The 25,729-nt window shown below is 39.9% G+C and overlaps 2 protein-coding genes across 5 annotated transcripts in view; one reads left to right on the top strand and one right to left on the bottom strand.

Moving 5' to 3' along the window:
- Positions 1–6,679: 6,679 nt before the first annotated feature.
- Positions 6,680–24,326, bottom strand: MDH1 (malate dehydrogenase 1). Its single transcript, XM_004465097.5, has 9 exons — positions 23,928–24,326; positions 17,608–17,706; positions 16,720–16,816; positions 14,567–14,742; positions 12,712–12,834; positions 8,808–8,984; positions 8,176–8,289; positions 7,547–7,636; positions 6,680–7,014 (listed from the first exon to the last, which is right to left on the bottom strand). The coding sequence occupies exons 1-9, from the start codon at positions 23,928–23,930 to the stop codon at positions 6,889–6,891; spliced, it is 1,005 nt and encodes a 334-aa protein (XP_004465154.1). The 5' UTR covers positions 23,931–24,326; the 3' UTR covers positions 6,680–6,888.
- The window catches only part of WDPCP (WD repeat containing planar cell polarity effector), a 407,401-nt gene continuing 405,936 nt past the window's right edge, over positions 24,265–25,729 (top strand). For 2 of the 4 annotated variants that reach the window (XM_058278668.2, XM_058278667.2), the window contains exon 1: positions 24,275–24,739. The gene's annotated coding sequence lies outside the window, so the exon portion shown is untranslated. Of the gene's footprint in view, positions 24,740–25,729 lie in introns of all 4 variants that reach the window. The other 2 variants (XM_058278665.2, XM_058278666.2) reach the window with 2 other exon arrangements.

Here is a 25,729-nt window from a genome sequence, read left to right as displayed (position 1 = left end):
TGCAGAACTCAGGTTTTCTGCCCTCTCCCTTAAATGATAGAGCTCATCTGGGCTTCATTGGAAATCAGTTAAGGCTGGGTGTGTGGTATAGTGGATAATGTTGCTGCTCTGTCCAGATCCCCTTTAACATCCACACTCCTACTCCCTTGAGCTACCCCCCCCCCCCCACCAACAGCCAGCATCTGGGCTCTTATCTGGAGGCTTCCCCTTAAGCTCCCTTTGCTGGTAGCACAGAGGAAAGTGGGAATTCTGTGCCCCATCCCCTAACTCTTGGCAGAACGAAAGCCCCAATCCTCTTTCCTTGGAACAGTTCATCAACTTGATCAGGCCTGAGCGATCCTGTGGGACTTTGCCTGAGACCACCCTGGCTTGGCTTTCTTCTCTTCCTTGCCCTTGCTCTTCCCTCTAGCGATTTCTCCTTGGAGCAGGGGCTTAATAGATCACTTGCAGAGGAATCTCAAATCCTTACCTTAGGGTCAATTCCTGGAGAGCCAGGTTTAAGAGAGAAGGAAAGAGGTTCTTGCTATTTTTTTCCCCTAAGCAGTAAACACAATTAAATACTTTTGTGTAAGACACCCTGAAGAAGCAGAGAAAACAGCAGGACTGAAGGCCTGGAACCAGGAAAGTGAATAGCTGTCCAAGCAGTTTAAGGTGGCTGGCACAGCGGTTATATAAGGGCCAGAAAATGACCAATATCAAAGATGAGGCTGGAAAGTGTCACTTGGGGCCAGAATATATTGGACTCTGAGGTGATGCTAAGGAATTTTTTAAAAAGGAAAAGACAACAAAAAACCAGAAAATAAATGGAGCTCTTATTACGTGCTTTACATTTAAATCCTCACATAAACCTTATGAAGTTTATTATTATCCACATTGTGTAGTTTAAGGAATCAAACTTAGAAAGGTGGTCTGATACCAAAAACAAAAAACACCAAAGGAAAAAAAAAACACACACAAAAAACAAAACTAGAGCTGGGATCTAAACCCAGGTTTGTCTGAATTCTAAGGCTATGCTTTGGGCCATCTTGGATACTCCCTTCCAAGAAGTTTCAGCTCTATTCTTTAGGAAATGGGAAGTAAAATATTGTTCTTAAACAGTATCTCTGGTGGCAAATGTGGACTGGACTGGGGAGAGAAGGCATAGACCCCAAACTGAGTTCCTACTCCCATCTCTATTGTAGCAGTGTTTCTGAAGAGATGATGAGGGTCTGGCCCGGCACAATGGCAGTGGGAATGTGAGGCAACAGGGTGGACTGAAGACTTCTGCTCTGCTTAAACCTGCTTTACTCTATTGGGCCAACTGGCCTGTCTATGGATTTGATTCAGCTCTGGGTTATAAGTATATTCCTACTAGGGTTAGAGGACAAACTGACAAAAACCCATTCATTCATTCAACAAATGTTTATTGAAATCTCGCTATATTACTATAGGAACTAGGTGATACAATTAGGTGATATTAATGGAAAAAGACTTCAAAGCCTATACATTCTTGTTGAGTCAGTAACCCTTTAGGTTGTATTAGAATCAATCAATATTCAGAAACTAAAACATGAATTTTTTTTCTTGTTTTGTTAAGGTTTTTAAAGGCATAAAGATCATAAAAACTAGGAAGCAGATTTGGCTCACCTGATAGAGCATCCACCTACACATGGGAGGTCCTGGGTTCAAACCCAGGGCCTCCTGACCTGTGTGGTGAGTTGGCCCACGCGCAGTGCTGATGTATGCAAGGAGTGCCATGCCACGTAGGGGTGTCCCCCATGTAGGGGAGCCCCACACACAAGGAGTGCGCCCCATATGGAGAGCCACCCTGTGTGAAAAAAGTGCAGCCTGCCCAGGAGTGGCTCTGCACACAGGGAGAGCTAATGCAGCAAGATGACACAACAAAAAAGAGACACAGATTTCCAGTGCTGCTGACAAGAATACAAGCGGACACAGAAGAACACAGAGTGAATAAACACAGAGAGCAGACAACTGGGGCGGGGGCGGGGGGGGAGAGAAATAAAAAACAAATCTTTAAAAAAAACAACAAAAAAATCCCATGAATTCTTACTCCAAAGTCATAGGGACAACGAAGAATCTATTTCTGTTGCTTTTTGTCTAGTTTTCACAGCCAAGTTCTTAAGCTTATATACTAAAAAGATATCTTCTAATAGATGGTACGTATTTGGTCAATATTCCTTGAGAATTATTTCTGGCTGCTTTAATCAAGGTCTTGTTAAAGGAAGGGTTAGACCTGGCAATATATTGGGTTTCACTTTTGAAGAAGTTTTGGATCACAGAGAGGTTCAATAATGGCAGGGGAGGAATACTGGTGTGGGATGTTATTGACAGGGGACACATGGTTGGCAGGGAGTTCTCCAGGGCATAAATCCAGGGTACATAAAAATGTTTGGATATTTTCATAGTGGTTACAATTAAAAACAACTGAGGGAGTGCTGAGTTCCTAGCCAGGGGAGCTCTATCACAGTCCCTAAAGGAACAGCAACAATCCCCCAAGTGCAATGGCAAAGACTAAAAAAGAAGGAAGGTCCAACAATGAGCCCTTGATACTAATGACTATGCTTGTAAGCCTATGCACCTGAAATAAGAACAAGGCCTAGAGCTGCAGGGTGCCTAAGAGTTGCCTCCTGAGAGCTTCCATGTTGCTCAAATGTGGCCAGTCTCGAAGCCAAACTCAGCATGTAAATGTTTTACCTTCCCCCCAGTGTGGGACATGACTCCCAGGGATGAGCCTCCATGGTGCCGAGGGATTACTACCAAGTACCAGCTGATGATGTAACTAGAAAATGACCTTGAATAAAAGGGTCAACTTGGACCAGCAGAATATCTCAATCTACCTGTAATACCAGGAGTTAATAAAAATGCTTTTTGACCTGAATAAAGGGGAAATGGAAAGGACAAATTAGTTTATATGGCTATGAGTCTCCAACAAGAGCTGGGAGGTGATCAGAGGGGTTGCCCTTTTGCACACCTGAACAGAGTCCCAGAGACAGATAAAGTAGATACAACCCCAGGTATTGGTTCTTCTGACGGCTACAGAGACCCATAGGTTCTATGGCCATGACAGATGGAGTTCAGTGCCATGTCAGTTGGCCCTACTTTGGAGTTTGTGTTTCTGTGTGATGGAGCTGGAGTTAGATGTGGTCTTTGTCCACAAGCCTCTCCTGTTACTTTTACCGGAACTGTAGTTGGTGCTGGGGTTTAATGTATACCCAGGGGACCTGAATCTCTGGACTGACCATGTGATAGCCAGGCCCTGAGCCTCAAAAGACTTGCAACTCCTACACTCTGGTTTATTGGACTTACCCCACTCAGCTAACATGGAGGTGAAGAAAGTCAACCACCACATCAGGGAGCCAAGAGTGCCTATAACTGAAAGCAGAATTGCATCCAGCATCCATGTGGAATCTAAGCCCCCTCTTGATATAAATGTGGAGTGGACACAACCATTCTAAGGTCCACAGGATGGAGGAATAGAGTATGGATTAGAGTGGACTTACTGATATTCTATTCATGAACTACTGTGATTAGTAATTGAAGAAAATGTGGCATTGGTGTGGAGAAAGTGGCCATGGTGGCTGCTGGGGGTAGGGAGTGGGAGGAAGAGATGTGATGTGGGGGCATTTTCAGGACTTGGAGTTGTCCTGGGTGGTGCTGCAGGGACAGTTACTGGACATTGTATGTCCTCCCATGGCTCACTGGGTGGACTGTGGGAGAGTGTGGGCTATGATGTGGACCATTGACCATGAGGTACAGCGGTGCTCAGAGATGTATTCACCAAATGCAGTGAATGTTTCATGATGATTGAGGATGTTGTTATGGGGGGAGGAGTGGGGTGAGGGGGTGGGGGGTATATGGGGACCTCATATTTTTTGAATGTAACATTGAAAAAAACAAACAAACAAACAAAGGGTTAGTGGGAAAATGAGTTAAAATGGCATTAGATATATATACTACTATGGGATCAGGAGGCCACTGCTTTCAGAACAAACTAGATCCAAAACTGTTTAAAAAGTGTTGTGGGGAAGTGGATGTGGCTCATCCAGTTGGGCATCTGCTACCACATGGGAGGTCCTGGGTTCGGGTTCTGGTGCCTCCTAAAGAAGACAAGCAGATGCCTGTACCCTGCTGCAACGAGAATTTAGACGCCCGTCTCGGCTGCAAGGAGAGCTAAATGCTGCACCCTGCTGCAACAAGCAGATACCTGAACAAGCAGATGCCACAGGCCAGCAGATGCCACAGCCACCCGCAGGGAATGGCTTAGGCTGTTGGTCATTGTCCCCTCATGTGGGAGGTCCTGGGTTCTGGTTACTGGTGCCTCCCTGAGGGGTTGAGCACACAATGAACAGACAGAACCATCTGGGGAAAGTGGGGGATAAATTAAAAAAAAAAAAAAAAAGTAAAAAAATCTTTAAAATCTGTTGTGCTTTCTTCTAGGAATTTTATTTGTGCATTTGTGAATTAACCTACTCATAAAAATAGTCAGAACAGCATCTTTAGAGTAGCAAAAGAATGGGAAGTACCCAAAAGTCCATTGATAAGACTGGCTATATACAGCACAATTTGTACATTCATTCAATGGAATACTACACAGCTGTTAAGATGAATGAGGCAGCACTGTAAGTATTGATATGGCTCTATCTCCAAGATCTATTAAAGGAAAAAGCAAAGTGCATAATGGTGTATTGAGTATATAATAATTTATGTACAAAAAATATTATTTATGAACTGTAGACAAGGGGACAAATATAGGGCTTAATGAAGGTAGGAGTTTGCTGAGAAAGAATTTTTCACTGCTGTTTTTTTAAATTCTCAAAATAAATATATGTGTATTTTTCTTTCCTAGGAGGCAAAAAAGTATTTTTAGGATTATTCATTGGTTTTCATTTAATACCACTTCATTGATTTTCTAACATGTATTACTTTTATTAATCTTTAAAATATGATTTAACTGACAGTGGGATTATAGGTATTTTTTTTTTTCTAATAATTAAAAAAAACTTTTTTTTTTGCTATATGGCAGGTCATCCTCCATTGTTCAGAAAGTGTTACCAGAGTGTCATGAAATAGAAGTTAGTTCTTCCCTGAGGTTTATTATTCAGATTGCACCTCTTTTGGAGTTTTTGAATCCCTCTTTATTGGGTTAAAGAAAGTCTTTTTCCCTGGAATTTACCCTTGTGCCATTTCCTTAAGTTCTGATAACATGCTTATGTAAGGCCTAGACTTTTCACATATTATCGTGCTACTCAGTGGCACAATTTCCTGGGCCTGGACTCTGTCCATTAAGAGAGGAGTCAGCAAAATGCTTTTTAAAAAAGATTTATCTATCTCCACCCCCACTGCATTGTTTGTGCTTGCTATCTTCTGTGCCCATTCACTGTGTGCTCATCTTCTCTTTAGAGGCACTGGGAACTAAACCTGGACCTCTCTGTGGGAAAGAGGTGCTCTATTGCTTGAGCTTCAGCTCCTTGCTTTGTCTTTCATTGTCTTTCCTCTTTGTGTCTCCTTGTTGTGTCAGCTCACTGTCCCTACCTGTCACATCAGCTCAGTCTTGCTTGTCTTCTCCAGGAGGCACTGGGACCTGAACCCAGGACCTCCCCTGTGGTAGGCAGGAGCTCTCACCTGAGCCACATCCATTTTGCAATGCTTTGTTCTTTTGGTTAAGGTGACAGAAGGGAATGGCATGAAAAGAGGTGAATATATTACTGAACTAATTTAATTTGTACCCTATATTCTATTCGTACCGTCTATCTTTTATACATACAAACTTTATACATATAACATTTTCATTTAATCCTACATGAAATTACATTGTTTTATACTTCTAATTACCATTCTAGAAGTATGTTTGATGCTTGTTTTCTTCTTTTCTAGCACATATAAAGTGAAGAGAAGGTAATGGTAGAGGCAGCCAACAGGAAAGCATGTCCTTTCTTCCTTCTCCAGGCTTCTAGTCTCCCTCTAGTACCCCATATTTTATTTTTAACAAGGATCATCTGGAGTGGGAGAAATGTGGTTTGCACAGTCTAGTCTCAGCATAACAAAGCAGAGTAAAGAAGGGTGTGGTTGGGAAGAGAGAGTAATAAATGAGTGCCGTATTATGTGCAGACACTGTTAAGCACAATGATGAAAATGCAGATGATGTCCCTTGTCCTCGTGGACTTTGGATAAAAGACTGATGATTTTTTGAACAAGTTTCTAGTAATAAACTTGGATCGAAAATACTCTTTTAACACTAGAAAAACCATCTGTGGCATTTACCTGATAATGAAATGTTAATGATTCCTTATCTGCTAAAGAGGAATACCTCAAAACTCTTTTTCTTCTACTATGGAAACGATTCTTATAATTTCATTCAATGGCATAAAACTATTAAGAGTATTATCCATAACCTATGTAACAGCTAACGTTCAAATTAAATTTTCACAGAGCATGACTAACCTTTAAGAAACCTAGGTGATGTTTAAAAATATATTCTGAAGTAGATTGATTCATATGCCAAAGTGCCAAAAGTGTGGATTATTCCATTCTATTTAAAAGTAGGAAATTTATGCTTTACCTTGTAACATTTAAAAAATCTTTACTGCCATTCCTTTTATTTTTCTTTAAACCAGGACACAAGTAAGTCTGTTTTCTGAATGAAAACTAAAGGTTAGCTAGAAATTAAGAATCTGAGTCATTTTCACTTGAATATATATTTTTATTTTGCAGCACTAACACCATGATGATACAGTCACAAATTTGTATCAAGAAGCACACAACTTTCAAATGTGCTATTTTTCACAAGTAATTTAAGTATAGCATCATTATTATTTGGTACTAGAGTCAAAGACGACATTTAGATTCTTCTGATTTTGGGCATTTAATAACATTAAAATGATTGTCTAGTCAGGCAGAGCTAAGAAATTCAAAAGCAGTTTCTTTTTCTTCTGCCAATTCCTTTGCAGTAAGATCCATCTTCTCACGTGAGAAATCATTAATAGGGAGACCCTCAACAAACTTCCAGGTCTTATTCTGTTTAAAAATAATTGTAAGTAAGAGATTTAAAATTAAACCAGAACTGATCTTCTAGCAACAATATAGTGTGAGCTTAAATCTATAGAAGTACCTGTTTTAAAGTCTGATTCTAAAGAAGCAAATCAAAATCCAGAATTTAACAGGTAATTCTTGAATTTAAAACCATTAAAATCTAGGGGGAAAAAAGTCTTCAAATGAGACTGCAATTAGTGAATATAAAAAACTATTGGTTGGCTTTAGCACAGTTGTAATAAAGAGCAGTAATATTGAGAACCATTGCTTAATTTGGAAAGAAGTTACTATTTTAGAGGCATTAACAACTTACTGTCCCTAGTGGGAAGAGTTGAATCTTCCCTTTCCAGATCAATTTCAATCTTTTAATGACCTGAAGTTGTACAATACACAATTTCAAAACTGAAAAAAATGTCAAATTTAATAAAGGAACAATTTCTAGACTTACTTATAATATTCTTAAGAAAAACATACAACTATTTTCCCACAGAAGGGAAACAGTCCCGAGATACCTTACCTTGATTACAACAGGGAATGAATAGAGCAGATCATCAGGAATGCCATAGGAGTTGCCATCAGAGATAACACCCATGGACACAAACTCCCCCTGGAAAGAACAAGGTTTTGCAGTCTCATGGTGCACAGGGAGTAGTTTACACAACTGACTGACTCATGCACTAACAAAAGTAAACCAGGTGATACTTTCTTACGGTGTACTTATCTTCAGTACCGTATAGGGAAACTACTGCCAGCACCAGGGACTTCTACGACACTCTTTCCAACCCATGTGTGAGGTAGGCAGGAGAAACACAATCCTCACTTCACAATGAGGAAGGTGTGACCCAATCAATATATTAATAGGTTTTGAGAAGAAAATAAGTTGTTCCTACTATGTGCCTGGCACTGTGCTAGTTGCTTTTCATATTTAATTATCCCATGTAATTCCTACAACCCTGTGAGGTAAATGTCATGTAACAAATAAGAAAATAGCTCAGAAAGGTTAAGTAACTTTCCCAAGGTTGCCTAGCTAGTAGGTACCTGATCTGGGATGTGAATCTAATCTGACTTCCAAGGCTCTGTTCTTTTTATGTTATGCATCCGAGGACAAAAATAAAAGAGTGGCCTGTGCAGTTACTGAGTCCTCACCTCTGGGGTTCCAAACCAGATATCTCTGACATGGTCACAGATGGCTTTAGCAGCAGACATCGCACTGGATAGTTTCCGAGCCTTGATGACGGCAGCGCCACGCTGCTGCACAGTCTGGGGTGGGACAGGTAGAAACAGCAGTGTTACTGGATCATGGTAGCAGAACTGTCATCAATTCCAAGCTAGTGCTGTGGTGAAATGCTGTGACCATAGCTTAATGTGCCCTGTCCAGAATGATGCAACTACCCAATGTCAGCCTTACTAACCGACTTCAGTTATATTCACCAGTCTTTTTGTAAAGAGAAAACTACAAACTCCCTTTTACCAGTTTACACAAAGGAATGGATCTCTGTAAAAAGATAACTGGATGACCAAAAGTTTCTCTACTTCTTTCCCACTTTAGTAATCAATCTCAATTGCCACTCTACAGATAAGATCAGATCGGATTGAAACTGACTTAAAAACGACCCCAAAAGAAAATTACAGACTCATCAGAGCAACTGTGAAAGGCCTGCTCTCCTTAAGCTCCCCCCACCCCACCCCTTAGAGAGACATTCATACCGCCGGAGTGGCATGTCTCTGAATAGTACTTTATCTTTGGCTGTTAAGAGGGGCTCATGGATCTTTCTTACCGTGATGAAGTCTCCCTTAAGCCAGCTGTCATCCTTCAGGGCTTCATAAACACCAACTTCTTTTCCTTGCATTTTCACCTTGGCATGGTTGACATCTGGATACTGAGTTGAGGAATGGTTTCCCCAGATGATGACATTCTTTACGTTATCAGCAGGCACACCAAGTTTAAGAGCAATCTGGTTAAATTAAAAACAAATACATTTAAATATGTTTTTTGTTTCAAAATGTGACATGTTTGGCAAATGACTTTAACTAAAGATAAAAAGCTTCTGAAACTTAGAGTTAATACTGGCGTGTAAAAAATGCAAATTTCACAGCTTGGTAATTTCCTAAAACAACTTAATAGCATGAACAAACTATGAACTAAAACCATAGAGTAGACTATTTAAATAGAATATTTAAGAGAATGTCCTACAGTTTGTAATTAACTTATTAATACAAGTTTATCAAATTTGATGTTTTATAAACATCAACGAAGAGGTTAATATTTATCAACTATGTAAGCTTGACCATCAATTTGTTGTTAAAACTTACTTAGAGATGTAATCTCAACACTTGGAATAGTTTAGGCTCTTTCTCTGCATTTAGTGACTCCTGTTTACTTAGATGAAGAAGGTAATAATATGCTTAAGTGAACTTTTTATTATATACCATACGCAAACTATTATTTTTCAATAATACTCAATTTGAAATTTTGGCATTGAATGAGACCCAGATTACCAAAAAATATGACTGTCCTCAATTTACACTTTAGAAACTGAGGGGAAGAGGGTAAATATTCATAAAGCTAAAATTATAATGTATATAACAATCTCTAGCTGGTGGTTCTGAAAGTATTTAGGATCTTGCAATTCTTTACAGTCACATGAAATTATCAATTATACTATGTAATAGAGTAGCCATAACTTTCTAGTTATGAAAAAGTTAGAAAGTTATATCTTGACCTATAAAATAAAATAAAATCAGCTGGCTTATTTTGTTATTCAAAACAAGAGAAGAAATTACGATTAGTTGGATGTATAGAGTGTAATTTATTGTGAACTAGAAGGGAAATGTGTAAAAATCTTTAAAAGTTGAGGTGTTAGGGTGAGATTGATTTTTCTTTTCATTATGGCTGTAATATTAATGGGAGAAAAAAATCAGTTGTGCCAGAGTTCATAATTTACGCACACATACATTAAAGCAACATTATACCAAAGTTCTATCTGAGCATTCACCAATTAACAAAGGGGATATGCTTTGATATTTTAAAGGAATTTTAAAAACAAGGATAGTTAATAGCCCCAAACTGGAAACAACTCCAGTGTTCTTCAATATCAGTCAATTTCCTGTTTTTTTGTGTATTTTTTTATATTTATTTTATTTATTTCTCTTCCCTTCCTCCCACTGTCTGCTCTGCGTCCACTTGCTATGTGTTCTTCTGGGTCCGCTTGCATTATCAGGCAGCACTGGGAAACTGCATCTATTTTTTGTTGCGTCATCTTGCGTCAGCTCTCCGTGTGTGTGGCGCCACTCTTGGGCGGGCTGTGTTTTTTCACGTGGGGCGGCTCTTCTTGCGGGGCACACAGCTTGCGCATGCGACACCCCTACATGGCACGGCACTCCTTGTGCACGGCAGCACTGAGCGTGGGCAGCTTACCACATGAGTCAGGAGGCCCTGGGGATCAAACCCTGGACCCTCCATATGGTAGATGGACGCTCTATCAGTTGAGCCATGTCCGCTTCCCAATTTCCTGGTTTTGATAATGCTCTATAGTTCTGTAAAATGTCACCACTGGGAGAAGCAGGGCGATAGGTCCATGGGACTTCTCTGTACTATTTTTGCAACAACTTTTTTTAAAATTAATTAATCCCCACCCCCCTTGCCATTGTCTGCTCTCTGTGTCCATTTGCTGTACATTCCTCTGTGCCTGCTTGTCTTCTCTTTAAGCAGCACTGGGAACCAGTCCTGGGACCTTCCAGAGTAAGAGAGAGGTGCTCAATCTCTTGTACCACCTCAGCTCCCTGGTCTGCTGCGTATCTTATTGTCTCTCCTCTGTGTCTCTTTTTGTTGCATCATCTTGATACACCAGCTCTCCACTTGGGCCAGCTTGCCTTCACTAGGAGGCCCTGGGAATCGAACTCTAGACCTCCCATATGGTAGAAGGGAGCTCAATCACTTAAGCCACATGTGCTTCCCAATTTTTTTCTTCTCAACTTCTTATGAGTCTATGATTATTACAAAATAGGCTAAGTCCTCTGAATTCCAAAACAAATTATATAAGCATAGTAAGCACTAAAATAAGAAAAATTAATAATTGGATTTGTTGTTTCTCTCACCAGATTAATAACTTCTGTAAGAAGAAACCGTTACTTCAAAAACATCCTAAAAGCTGCGACTGTGCCAAATGGACGCTGAACCAGTGCCTAACCCAAGTGCCCAGTGCGTAAAAAAGAACATGAGCCACAAGTGGTGGTTAGTCTAATGAGAAAACTTCTTTCTTCCCTCTTTCTCATTCAGACTCCTCCCCTCCACTGTTTTGGGCACTGGGACAAAGCAGAATTTTCCAATGTCTGCTTCCACCAACGCCTTAGGCAAAACACCAAAAAAGGGAGATCTCTCTCTTCCTCCACCTAGGCACTAAATAAGTAAGCCTCTGGCAGGCTAGAGCCTACAATGGCAGTGCCCTCTAATATCATCCTTTCCTTCATAATTGTCCCATAGTACCCAAATCCATTGTTTATAGTCATTCAAACAAATTCTTATTCCTTCCCAGTCATCCTGGGAAATAAGAAAATAACCCAGCCCACAGCACAAAGCCAATGAGGGAATATGTGCATTTTAAGTTTGTTACCCAATAACCCTCTAATTAAGTGGAATGTTCAGGGAGATATTTCTGAGGTGCAGCTCTTGTCAACTCTAAGCTGTGCTCCTCTTTAAAAAGTGAGAATAATACACTTTTTCAAGGTCACAGAGCTAGTATGTGAACTTAGGTCACCCGATACCACTAGGTAAGAATGCACACAAGGGTTCAGAGTCAGGCAAATCTAGGGGGCACCATCATTTATTAGCTGTGTGACTGTGAGCAGGTTGCCTGACCTCTCTGAGTCTTGGGTTTCTTACCTATAAAACAGGGATAACATATACCTCATACAATTACTAAAAGGATTAAATGAAAAATTACATATAAAAAAGTCAGCTTATAATAGAAACTGAACAAATAAAAATTCTTTTCTCCTTTACGCGGTGTTCCAGAGCTGAAGTACTATCAATTTCCAGTTTAAGAAAGTAGTGGTTTTTCAACTTAGATATATTCTGCCCCATCTCCTGGGAAAAATTCATGTTCTTGAAACTCAACCAAGTTGCCTCCTTTATAAGAAAGTAGACTAAACTCATAAACCTATCACTGATGACCTGTGGGTAAGGAAAGATGACGAGAAAAGCACTCGGGAAAAGGAATAAGGTATGTCAGAAAACCAGAGAATTGTCCTGACTTCATTCTAACTCAACTGAGTGTCATAGCCTCTAATATTTTTAAAAGCTATTATTACTCAACTGTCACTTTAACTGATCTCTTGGCATATCTATCTAATGCTCTAAAAGGTAAGGAAAATTGACAATTAAAATTTAGCTCCTAAGTAATGAAAGGTAGGAAATTTTAAGGCATCCCAAAATAGGTTAAAAAGATATAAGCAATTGCATATAATTACTGCTAGCAATTGAAGTATAGTGGAAAACAAAATTAAATAGGAAGTCCAGCCTCTGGTCCTTAAGAGAATAGATTTAAAGACAATCTGACAAATTATAATAGCTTCCTACTAAATTAACAATAACAACAAAGCACAAACTAGAGTGTTACTTCAAAAGAGAGAAAAAAGTCTTAAATGTGAACATTGATAAAATTTAAAAGGCATTTCTCTTACTTGAGATTTAGCTCGGTTTTGATCCAAACGTGTCAAGCAACTGAAGTTTTCCTTGGGGATGGATGGAGCCGACTTTGAGGCAGTCAGGCAGTTAGTATTGGCTGGGTTTCCCACAACAATTACCTAGATTGTATGAGAGGCACAGAAGAGTCACAGATATTACCCCAACCTACAGATAGTATATGGATCAACTAAATTACCTTAGAATATAACTTTAAAAATGTGGAACATGTAGCCTTTACACCAAGTTTGTATGTATAGTTACCATTGTAGTTTGTAGAACAAGTCCTTTTTAAAAAACTTTTTTTTGGGTGTCTTATACCTTATTAATTTTTTGTCTGACTACTGAAAACATTCCTTTAATTGGACCATTATTTAAATCATTTTCCAGGTGGCAATGTTTAAAATATGTCTATTTTGTGTTTTGTGCCAAAAAAAAGCCAGAGCATTTAACTACTTGCACAAAAAAACAAGTAATATAAAGCTCTATCTCAGAGTTTCATTCATAGAACTTTCCTTTGTGTAACAGTAGTCCAAGACATGAAATTCCAATTCAGCAGTTTACTTTAGGACAACTATTTGCCTCTAAAAATGTAAAAGTGTTTCTCAAACTGGCCTAATACTAAAGGGATATCTGGGATATTTGCTAAAATATAGATTATCAGGTCCTACCCACCCAGACCAATCTTTAGGAGAAGAGTACTTCAAGTGTTTTCTTTTTTTTGTACAGGGGAGGTCTGGGATACACTGAAATAAAATACAGCATAGGAACACATATATGGACCTTATTTTTTTAAGTTCTGAATATATTAAATGATAATTAGAAACCTTATTTCAGAATAAATGGGAACTTATAAAAAAGCAACAAGCACATTACCAAGAATATAATTCTCATATCCCCTTTATGTAGATACTCCAATTCCCTCTACCTCATAAATCTCTCCATCTACACACACACACACACCCTTTTCTTTTTTTTTTTTTTTGGCCCATTTGAAAGCAAGCTGGAGATATGATACTCTCTTGCCCCATCTGGGGGAAATGTCACTGTATATTTTCCCTAAATGGGGAGAAATTTGGGGATAGGGGAACACTGTGCAAGAAGTACTACAACTCCAAGCAGCCTGGATTTTAGCAATTGGAAAAAACCCTACAATCATTTTCTAACAAACTGATTACAGAAAAATTAACTAAATGAAAAAAAATTTTAAGACAAAAATGCAGAAGTCTATAAAATATCACAACAGATAGATCAGTCTACTTATTAGCTTTAAAAATCTCTTAAATGGATATTATAATAAAGAAAGCTTTATTATAAAATTAAAGTAATATCAGAGAGTGGCTAAACACAGACACAGAACAAGAAGTCTCACTGACTCAAACTCTTTAAGAAATTAAAATTCCCTGGATTAAGAAAATGTGAACATTCAGTAGCCACCATCTCTTATTGCTGAGAACAAATAGAGTTCCAGCCATCTCCTTTACAATCACACTCACAAATCCAAATAAATTGCGTGAACAAATATTCCCACACAGCAAAGCATATTAGTGCAAAGGAACCAGTAAGTTATTTGCCTTCTTTATATGTTTAAGAACTAATACGAGTTTCCATGTCATAGTAATAGGGAAAGTATTTTTGAGCATCTCTGAAAATAGGTCTACCACTGCAAGGGAGAGCTTACTAAGAAGTAAAAATCTACATCAGCATTTACTGATGACTGCACAAAACTGGAAAAAAAATACAGGTAAATAATTTTGTTTTCATTTAAATGTGGAGAGCAGAAGTTTCAAATATAACAGAAATTAGTTGAAATATACTAAAAATGAAAAACCTGCATAAAATAGTGTTGGTCACCTTAACTGACTTCTTGGCATATTTTTCCAAGGCTGCACCTTGGGTTTTGAAGATTTTCACATTTGCTTTCAGTAAATCTTTCCTTTCCATGCCATCCCTTCTTGGCATGGAACCCACAAGAATGGCCACGTCCAAGTCTTTGAAGGCAACTTCTTCTTTATCTGTAATGATGATATCTGTGAACATAACAAACAATATTAAGAGCTACTTAAACACCAAAGTCTGAAGTTTTCTTTTTCACATGGAATCTGCCCAGTAATTCTTTCACTTTCTAAAAAACATTCGCTTTTACAAATTAAGTTGATCTAAGTTATAGGGCCTAAGAAATGAACGACAATGTATTAACAACCATATTACTAGCAGAAATATCAATAGTAATTATCAATTTCGAGAACTCCATAGCTTTTACTTTTTTAATCATTTATGATCCAAGGTTTATTACAATAACCTTCAAAGCAACATTTGTTATCCACATTAATTACCACACATTAGGCAAAACAACAAATTCGCTTAATCTCTAAATTATAATTACTTTAAAGTCTAAGATATCAATAACAAATGAGATTTATGTGCATTATCAAGCTTAATTTTCACATTTTACAGATGATGACACTGATGTTTAATACTTAAAGAGATTAGCTAGCTGCCATTAAAAGGCAATGGAGCTATAATTCCAGCTGAGGTTGGTCTAAAGTTCAACCACTATGCTACGGTGAGTGTTTATTACGTTTTTTGATTAAAGAACACATAACATCTCTCTCTTTTGTTTGCAGCATTAAAAAGTCTATGCCTAGAACTCCACATTCTTACTGGCCAATTTTTAGGCCAGTGAATGTATCCCAGTCTGTTTGCTATAAGTCTCCAAAGAAGAGTAAGCAGAAACACCAGAACAACTATTTTCCTCTTCCCCACCATACATCTTTTTCTGCTGAACCATCTCTTTTTATCATATTCACAAGTGCTAGAGGACAAGTTTACTGAATCCTGGGCCCATAAGAAAGTAGAGGAGGAACCTGGGAGAGGAAAAAATGAAATAAAAGCAGCAGAGAAAGCTGATCTGCAGGGTGGGGAGGGTAGGCAAAGGGAGTCAGCCGAACAGCTTGGGCATGAAAATGTGTTCTCTCACGTGACGATGCAACCAAGTGATTTAGGTGGCAGAGCACCTCTTTTAGTAAATGCTTATTGAACAGATATATGAATTCTGAGAATGGTTTCTCTTGGAGTATGTGTACATTTTACTTTGTGCAGACTTCTAGAAGAGTATCAATAATCTTTACCAAAAGAGAAAGCTCATGAAGAAGGCATATCTAAAGAAAAAGATACGAATTAATTTATAACTTGACCTAATGCTTTAATGAAACTCAAAATCAAATGATAACATGTAACATTTTTGTCTTATATTTGTATTATAGTTCAATGATTCTCAAAAATGCTTAGCTGTAATGTGGACCATTGAACATGTGGTGCAGCAGTCCTCAGAGATGTATTCACCAAATGTGATGAATGTCCCGTGATAATGGAGGTTGTGGTTATAGGAGGAGTGGGGTGAGGGGGGTATATGGGGACCTCATTTTTAAAAAATGTAACATTTAAAATAAAAAAATTAAAAATAAATAAATAAAATAAACAAACACCACCCCCCCAAAAAATGCTTAGCAGAACCCTGGTGAACTTTTTCAAACTACATAGCATATGATTGGGACCATTCACACTACATCTCAACTTGAAGACTGGCAGATGGGATGGGTTAGATATGAGGGACCAGCCAACTTCCAGTCTCAGGGCAGTATATGGCTCTGGCTGATACGATTTAAAATTGAAAAGGTTTTCCATTACAGGATTCTATTACCATTTAAAGAGACTTAAACACTACAATGTAGACCATCTCAGGTGCATAAGCCTGGTGCAATATTATACTTAATAATATATAATACAAGTAAGTTATATATAATAATTTTTGGGGAAAAAAAAAGGCATAGTTCTTTGCCTGATACTGGTTAATTCTAGCATTTGCCCTTATTTGTTCTCTGTATACATCTTACCAAGTAGTTGTATAAAAATAAAATACTTTTATGAAATAATTTCTACCAATTCCAACAATAAAGGGCTATTAATTTGAAAGGCATAAAATCCCTTCTCCACTCCGGACTCACCTTTCAGGAGAGGAAGTGCGCAGTCTTGCAATTCCATAAGGACCCCCTCCAGGACCCCCATCATGGGGGTGATATCCAACAGCACGAGAACCAGAGGCTGACAAATATCAAGGACAGTAGGTTATGTCGCTTGGTCACAAAAAAAGCCCCACACATAGTTCTTGTTAATTGGTCATAATTACTATTTTAGGAGGTAAGACATCTAACACCATGCTCATTGAGAAGAGGAATGCTGTAGAACCAACAATGGTTTGCTAACAGACACAGAGGGAGAATTTATCAACACTGTATTTTTAAGGAGTACATGAGAAAAACATCAAACTAATGTGACAACAGCTTGCTCTTACTATTCTTCAGAATTGCATGGATTTCAGTTCATGGAATGCTAAGTACAGTATCAGGCATGAAGGAAGAACTCAATTATCTGTGGGTTAAATGACTAAATAAGTTAATTCTTTAGAAAGGGATTTTAATGAACATTCATCAGGCCTGCTGGAATTGGAATTCCTACTAGGAAGCAATTTGCCTGTCCTACTTTGGGCCTAAAGACCATTTTCAAACAAGTAAGTGCTGATGCAGGAACTTTCTCCCCCCATGACCCTAACAGCCTAATAGTTACTGTCATTAATGATATCTTCCACTGTGACACCTGCTGGTTGCACCAAGTCAACTAAATATGTGGAGTAGTTCTGACTTGCAAAGTATTTTCAATGCCTGGAGGGGTGCATACAAAAATTTTTACCAGCTTCCAATTACAGCCATGTGCTTATTACATTTATTGGGATTACCCATTCCTTTACTGTTTTATAATGTTTGCAACTAAACACAGGGTATTATTAATGATATTCTTACTCTAAGGATTTAAGACTTACAGATACTTGCTCCTACCTGGTCTTTACCAAAGACAGAGCCATTTCCAATACTGTACAGCAGTGAATATGCAATTTGACCAGCTGCTCCAGTCACAAGGACTCTGATCGGTTCAGACTGTAATGAAAAAGACCTATTAACATCTTATTAAAGGGAAGTGGACTTGGCCCAATGCATAGAGCATCTGCCTACCACATGGGAGGTCCACAGTTCAATCCCCGGGCCTCCTTGATGCGTGTGGAGCTGGCCCAGGCGCAGTGCTGATGCATGGAAGGAGTGCTGTGCCACGCAGGGGTGTCCCCTGCGTAGGGGAGCCCCACGCACAAGGAGTGCACCCCACAAGGAGAGCCACCCAGTGTGAAGGAAAGTGCAGCCTGCCCAAGAATGGTGCTGCACACACGGAGAGCTGACACAGCAAGATGACGCAACAAAAGAGAGACACAGATTCCCAGTGCCGCTGATAAGGACAGAAGTGGTCACAGAAGAACATACAGTGAATGACACAGTAAGCAGACAACGGGGCGGGGGGGCGGGGGTTTGGGGGTGAAGGGGAGAGAAATAAAAAATAAAAATAAAAAAATAAAATCTTAAAAAAAAACCAAACATCTTATTAAAGAGCACTATTTCACTCTAAGATATTTGAGAGTTTCTCTTTAAGACAACCACATACTTTAAAAGCTCATTAAAATTTTAAAAATCTCTTCAGCATCTGGTCCAGTAGAACACTAAGGTATTGACTTGTCCCAGTAAATACAGACAGCATACAATGACTAATGGTGGCAGCTTGAGATTTATGAATTCCAAGAAGAGAGATTATGTTTGTAAACTGGTCTGTTCCTCTGGTGTGATACCCTCCATTGTATTTAATTGAAAGGTTTTAAATTTACTTGATTAAATGAAGACTAGGGCTTTGATTCGATCAAAGTAGGGCATGACTCAGGGTTGAGTCCCCGTCCTCTTGCTGGGCTATATGAACAGATACTCAGGAAGACACGTGGAAGAGGAGAGAACTTGGTCATTTCAGTCCTGCCATGTGACAGAAAGGAGAGAGCTCAACAGCTAAAGCCCTGGGAAGAGAGAAGAGCCCTATGCTAGCCTGTGGCTGAGAGAGAGGAAGGCTGAACCCTGGCAGAGATGGGCAACCATCTTGCTTAAACACGTGGCAACTGACTTTGGTGAGAAAGGAATCTTGAGTTGGACTCTTTAGTGTAAGCTTTTACCCCAAATAAATACCCTTAATAAAAGCCAACAGATTTCTGGTACTTTGCCTCAGCACTGCTTCTGGCTGACTAATACATCAACTAAGGCACTTTTGGAACATGCGGTGCTGTTTACTCACTGTACTGGGGGGCTCTAAGTGTTATCGTGGATTCACTTACATAATCTAATCCACCTTTCTGTAGGATATCTTACCACTTAAAATAGGCCTAACACTCTTCCTCCTAAGCATCACTTGGTGATAACCGCTTTCCTGGAACAAAGCCTGGTGGCCATTAGAGCCTTACAAAGCCTATTATGCTAATTCGCCCCCTTGCCCATCTGCTCAGTCGAATCCTTTACACCAGGAAGAGAAGTAACAGTTGTTAAATTTTTCCATTTAAGTTGAACCAAAAGTTTAAATGAAACAATTACTCATGCTTTGACTTAAATATTGGGTTGAGGGGAGGAGATAAACCATTATTTTTTATTTAAGAAAAAGAAAGAAAATTAAATTTCAGAATTAAACAAAGATGACAGCAATACATAGTAACAACTCACCACCTGATTCCAAGAGAAAATTATTTTTAAAAAGTGGGTCAAGGGAGAGAAACACAAAGAGCATAATTGTTGTAATACCCTGTACAGAACATGGACATATGATCCAATATTCAAAGTGATGTCCCTGAATCATCAAGCAAAGGCTAAATTAAGCCCAGAGAACAAAAAAAGAGAGAAATATTTCTAATAAAAAGAGTTAAACAATGTTTGGAAATGTAATAGGCAAGTTTCTGTTAGATGGAAAAATTCAATCAGAATGAATTGCTCTCCTTCTTCTACCCTAGCATCTCTTTTTTGCATGAGAGGTCTACTGACCTCACTGGGGATAGAAGCCTTTGGTTTCTTTATAGTTAACATTTTTCTTAACAGAGGAAATCATGACTCAGGGATACAGATGACCTCTAAAAGGTCTTTCTAACCTTAAAGGTCAGCAGCTTAGCAATTTGGTCGAAGGAAAAACAAAACAAAACAGGAAAGATGTGTCAACTGTTGTAAAGAAATGAATTTGATTATTGCAGAATAAATTTAGGTACTTTTTCTCCAGAGATATTGCCAGAGTGGGAATGGGCTGGGGGAGGAAGAGAAAACTATGTGTAAAGTTTCTTCCTGATCTCCTGGATCTTTTCTGCATTTTCTTCCCCAACTTTTTCTCCAGACCGTCACATCTCTAAATGCATAAAATGTGATAATTTCCCAAATAAACCAATTTTAACACAATATATATATTTATGTTCCCAAACAGACTTTAGAAATAGCACTAAAGATATCATTATCTAGGAGTTATTATTATATCCAGAAAAATCTCTAATGGTTTTTACATCTTTTTCATTTGTTCTTTTTTCCTCTTCCCTCTAAGTAAAGTAGATGAAGAAAATGGAATAAAGGAAGAAATGAACAATCCTGCCCTTTCTCTTCCCTGCCAGTCCTTCAGCATGCAAGCTTCTTAAGTCCAGGAGCTTTATCTATTTTATTTACTGCTGTATCCCTACTGCTTAGAACAAAATTACATATGTGTAGCTCAAATATTTGCTGAAGGAGATGAATCTTGTGAAAACTGCTACCAAAAGGATGGAAATGTGTAAGAATTCTTTGGAAGCATACTGAATATGCTTTGAAAATATTTCATCTAAAGATATTTTATTTATAAATATTTGTATTGAGAAGGTTGGTGACCACAATAGTTGTAGCTATAGTAAGCAAAATTATATAGTCTTATATCAATGGGGGAACTGTCATATCATGTAATTCATTCATTAAGCAATATGACTCACCTCCTATTATGGTAATATTTTAGGCCAGGAAATCCATTCTTGAACCATATACAGGAAACATTCAGGGCATAAGCCAATTCTCTAAAACAGAGGGCTAGAGAGGCAGTAGGGTACAGTAAAGGGATAGCCTCTATGGTCATACTTTCTGGGTTCAAATGTGGACTCCACTACTCATTAGTTGTATGCCAATGGACAAGTTACCTAACCTCTGCATTCCCATTTCCCCCTAGTAAAATGGAAATAATAGCAACTACTTAATCAATAGGGTAGTTTTAAGGACTGAGAATTAACATACTATTATTTTTTTAAAGATTTATTTTATCCCCCCCCCCCATTGTTTGTACTCACTGTGTGCTCTCTGTACCTGGCTCATCTTCTCTTTAGGAGGCACTGGGAACAGAACCTGAGACTTCCCATGTGGGAGAGAGATGCTCAATCACTTGAGCCACCGCCACTCCCTGCTTTGTTGCGTCTCTCATTGTATTTCCTCTGTGTGTCTCCTTGTTGCATCAGCTTGCCATGCCAGCCTGCTGTCTTGTTCATCTTCCCCAGGAGGCACCAGGAACGTGAACCTGGGACCTCCCATGTGGTAGTAGGAGCTCAATTGCTTCAGCCATAACCGCTTCCCAAATAAAAGTCCGTCACCACACAAATTTCCTTTAAGGACTCTTAAAGCCTACGGTTTTCTATCTACATGTCTGTTATTCTTACTGGCATGGGAATGCCTCTGAGAGCAGCCCACTTTTGACTCAAACTTGTGTTCCTACCTACTGTTAAACAAATATTTGTTAAATGGGTGAAGTTAAGGATAAAGAAAAAAAACAAAAAACAAAAAACCGCATATGCTATTTCAATGAAAAGCAAGTTAGGATCAGAACTAAGGGGGAAAGCCAGTAGTATCATTAGCTATGAAGTGTAAACTGCCAGAAAGTCAGATCAGAAGAATGCAAGTCCATTTGAGGAGTTAATTTTAGCTACTAAAAATGTGTTCACAGTAACACAGTCCTCTCTGAAGGACTGATGAGGTTAGTTACTCATTCCACCTCTGAGGTTGCCTTGTGCAAATTATTTTTGCAGGTAGGTAATTCCATCTTGTTAAGAATAGGATGAAGCCTAGTTAGTGCCTAAATGTTTGATGATAAAAGAGAAAGAAAGTGTTCATTTGATTCTTTCTGCTCTTTTGCAACATTGCAGTTGAAAAGCAGAAGGGTGAAATAGTCCTGCTGACTTTTGACAATGTTACAGTATGAACACAAGTTACTATTCTGTGCTGAACTGGGCAGTCTGCCAAGATTCAAAGAAGGAATGTCTTTGCTCTTGGCAGGGCCCTAATGACCTTCCCGCAGATGCAGGCTCTGTCTTGTGCGTGCACTAAAGTCACGGTTGTAAAACTTAAATCTAAGTGCTCTTTCTATATTCTTTTATTACTTTCTAATTATATTTCTGTAATATAAGAGTAAAGTTATCATTCAGATTTCTTTATAACCTGATTCATTCTAGTTATCACTCCCAAAGGACACAAGCAAATTCCCTCCTTTAAAAAACAGTGAATTGTCTTAAAAATAGGTTGTATCTAACTTGCATTATTCATACATTCTCCCCAAGGAGGCAAGGAGATGCAGAAGGACTCTTCCTCATAGACAAGCTCCTTGCAGAAAATGCCAAAGTGACCTTCCAGAGTTGAGGCCTGGCCTGATCTTCTGTTCAGCAAAAACAACACAAAAACTAGAGGCCCCTATCTCTTTCATCCTGTGACCTTGGGGATATACTTTGACCTCACCAGGTTACATTTTTTTTAAACCAGGCTACATTTTAATAATAGATAATATAATCGCCAAATTCCCTTCCAATTCTAGAATTCTTATATTCTGTATTGCAATGCATAAAGCTATGAGGTAATTTAAATTCTGGTAACATAGCCGAGTTAGTATTTGCAGTGTGAGCTTCTATTTTCTTCTAGAACTTCAGTTTAAAAATAAAACTATTTTCAGAATACGTGTCTATGTAAGTGTCTATGACATGATATGGAAAAATGGAAACAGTGAGACCCCTCAGGCAAACTGTTGTGTAACCCTGGACAAACCACATACTCTTTGGGTCTCAGAAACGTCAATTTTAAGATGTGAGGTGGGAAGGTTTGCCAAGATCAGTTTTAAAGGTCCTATTCAATTCAAATTACAAAGTCCAAGCGTCTCTGATAATAAGCAGCCCTGCTTTCTTGCTAAGTTTATTAGGACAGAACCCACTGAAAGTGTCATTTAAATGACCATTTTATCTGAAAAAAATACTTAGGAAACCTAGATTTAACATTTACTGGGAATTAGGAATCTCCACTGGCCTCCGTATAAAGGCAGAAGGAATAAAACCCAAGCCTTGAAAATATGTCTTTTCAGATTCTGGGAAATTTGCAATTCATTCAAATATTTCCCCACTCTCCCTACCCATCTTAGTATTTTGAGACAAGGGAGGAAAAATAAGTCTCAACTATTAATAAAAGTACTGAAGCAATTTCTCTTGCTATCAAATGTCACCTTCAAACAGTATGCAGATTATTCCTACGTCATTGTCTTTCCCTCCCCCTCCCCCATTCCCTCTTTCAGCAGAGACAACCCATTGAGATCTAAGTATCCAGATCTTAGATGACAAGATGGTCATTGTGTTACAATTAAAAGTAATGCTTCTGGAATTAATAATCTACATGAAAGAATATCTGCATCAGTTATTCTGGCTAGTGATGCCGTGACTCCAAGACGTCCTGGCATTTTAAAAGGAGATCAATGAACAGGTTTTAGATAACATTTTGTGAAATTAGATATGGCGGAAACACTTCTCAAAACGCAGATCGTAATCTGGGGCACCTGTAAGCGCTACCTTTACAGTCGGAGGCATTTTGCTTTCAAGGACTTTGTGACAAAAGCCCTAAAAACACCGTAGGCTCAAGAAAGAGACTGACATCCAGAATCCTCTTCCCCAATATCAAATCTAACGACCCGTCCTTAAGACAAAACCTGCGGTCTGTGATTTTGTCATTTTATCGTGCAGCAGGATTGAGACCGCGCCTCTCCTAGGACAGCGAGGTCCCCGGAGTCCTTCTAAGAGCCCCCCACAGGAGGAAATCAACCCCTTCCCTAGTACTGGGTCACTGCGACAATCCCCAGAAGATGAACCGCGGAGCTCCGAGTCTCGGCTCTCCAAAGGGCGCAACGGACGGAGCCACGCACAGCTGCCCACAAAAGCCTTTCAAGCGCGAGAAACCCCAGACAAGGGCGCAGGCCAGGAGGTGGGCAGGAGCCGGGGGCGCACACTCACCATGGCTGGGAACTGCGCGGACAATGTCAGCACCTTCAGAATCAGCCTCTCGGAGACAGGTCACCTCTACCGCGGAACCGACTCGTGGAAGGCGGGCAGCGTGGGGAGGACGGCTCGGCGCCAACCGCGGCGCCCTCTGGGAACGGTAGTTTACGCGACCCAGGCCTGGCGCGAGTTCCAAAGCATTTCCTTCCAGTGCTGAACTGCACTTCCCGAGCTCAGAGGTCTTTTCACGCCCTTCTCCTTGCGCTATTCGCCGGTTGCAAAGTAGTCCCCGGGGCGAGTCGCTGTGATTGGAGGACTGTGATGAGCGCACCGAGGAAAGGACCAGTCTGTTGGCGCTCGGCAGTCGGCGGGAGGGGAGGCGCGTGCAACTTCAGGGAGGAGAGAGGAGCTAGCGACACCACCCCCCCGCGGGCGACCGAGACTATTCTCCCCCGAGGGTAGACGTGGAAGGTGAAGAACCCTTCCGCTGCGCAAAGCCGGCTCGACCCGGAAACAGACCTTTTTTTTTGAAAAACAATGTTCACTTTCTGATGGGGCGGGGGAGTTGACGTGTGGGAAAGACCGGACAGCTTCGCAGGTTGCTAAGCGACGAGGCGGGAGCACGCACTCTCCCGGGCCCCGGAGGCACCTGAGGGAACTGCGGCGGCGGCGCCCCGAGACCCAGAGACCCAGCTCCGGGGTCCTCCCTCCCTCGCTCTGGGGACCCTCCGCCCGTCCGTGTCCTCTTACGACTGGAGGGGTGTGCGGGAGCGCCCGCCCTCTCCGAGGCGGCCGGGGGCCGCGCATCTTCCTCACTTCGGAGACAGGTGAGCCCAGGACCAGAGGGCAGGAGGTTTTCTTTTAACTTTAGGGATGGGACCCGGGCGTGCGCCGTCCCGCGGTAACTTCGATTAGGTGCGGGTCTGCTTGGCCAGCTCGCCTCGGTGCAGTGTCACCAGCGTGAGGATGCGACAGTGTTCTGGAGGCTGATGTGCCCTGAAGGTCGCGACCTCTCCCCGCTGTAAGGGGTAGTTCCTCCAAAGTGAAGTAAAAAGTAATTGCTGAGCGTCGGCTTTGTGGGAGGTGAGCCCCTCCCTTCATTGGAACTCACAGTCCACGGATCTAACGTTTTCTCTAAGTTCTAAGTGAATGCTGAGACTTGCCTATTCTTTTATGGAAACTGGATATTCTTAAAGCCATCTTGACTTTAAGTTATGACAAACCTGCCTCTGCCGTGGTTCAGGGAAAGCGTCGCAGCTGAATGGGACACACAGTGCCTCAGAGTCAAAACACCTTAGTTTTCATTTAAAATTAATGCTGCCCAAGAGAATTACTGCGCTCTCTGAAACCTTGTTTCGTGTAGATATTAGAAGAAAGATGTGATGTTCTGGAATAGCATGTCTATAATGAAAATGAAATAAAACATCATCTATATTAGATAACATTGGTATAATTTATGGTTTTTCGCTTTCACTGGTTAATGAATGCCAAATGGTATCTTTAATTTTTTCTCTGTTCCAGTTTTGGAGGATTTGTTATTGTGGAAAAGAAATATAACCTTACTTTCCTGCTTGACATGTCAGTAGCATTTGTCTTAACTGATGACTCTCTCCTTGAATTGCTTTATTTAATTGGCTCTCAGACAACATAATTTTCCTGGTTTTACTACTATGTCCCTGGGACCTCTTCTCAGTGTTCTCACAAGTTCTTTTTTAACCTTTGACCTCTTTAACACTTTTAACTCTTGACTTTCTGAGTGATCATTTTTGAGTCTCCTGGCTTCAGAATCTTCTGGCTTCAAATGGTACCTCTAATGT

The sequence above is a fragment of the Dasypus novemcinctus genome, chromosome 17, assembly GCF_030445035.2.
Source record: "Dasypus novemcinctus isolate mDasNov1 chromosome 17, mDasNov1.1.hap2, whole genome shotgun sequence".
Taxonomy (NCBI): Eukaryota; Metazoa; Chordata; class Mammalia; order Cingulata; family Dasypodidae; genus Dasypus; species Dasypus novemcinctus.
Note: the sequence above shows the minus strand (reverse complement) of the source record. Positions and strands in the feature narration are given on the sequence as shown.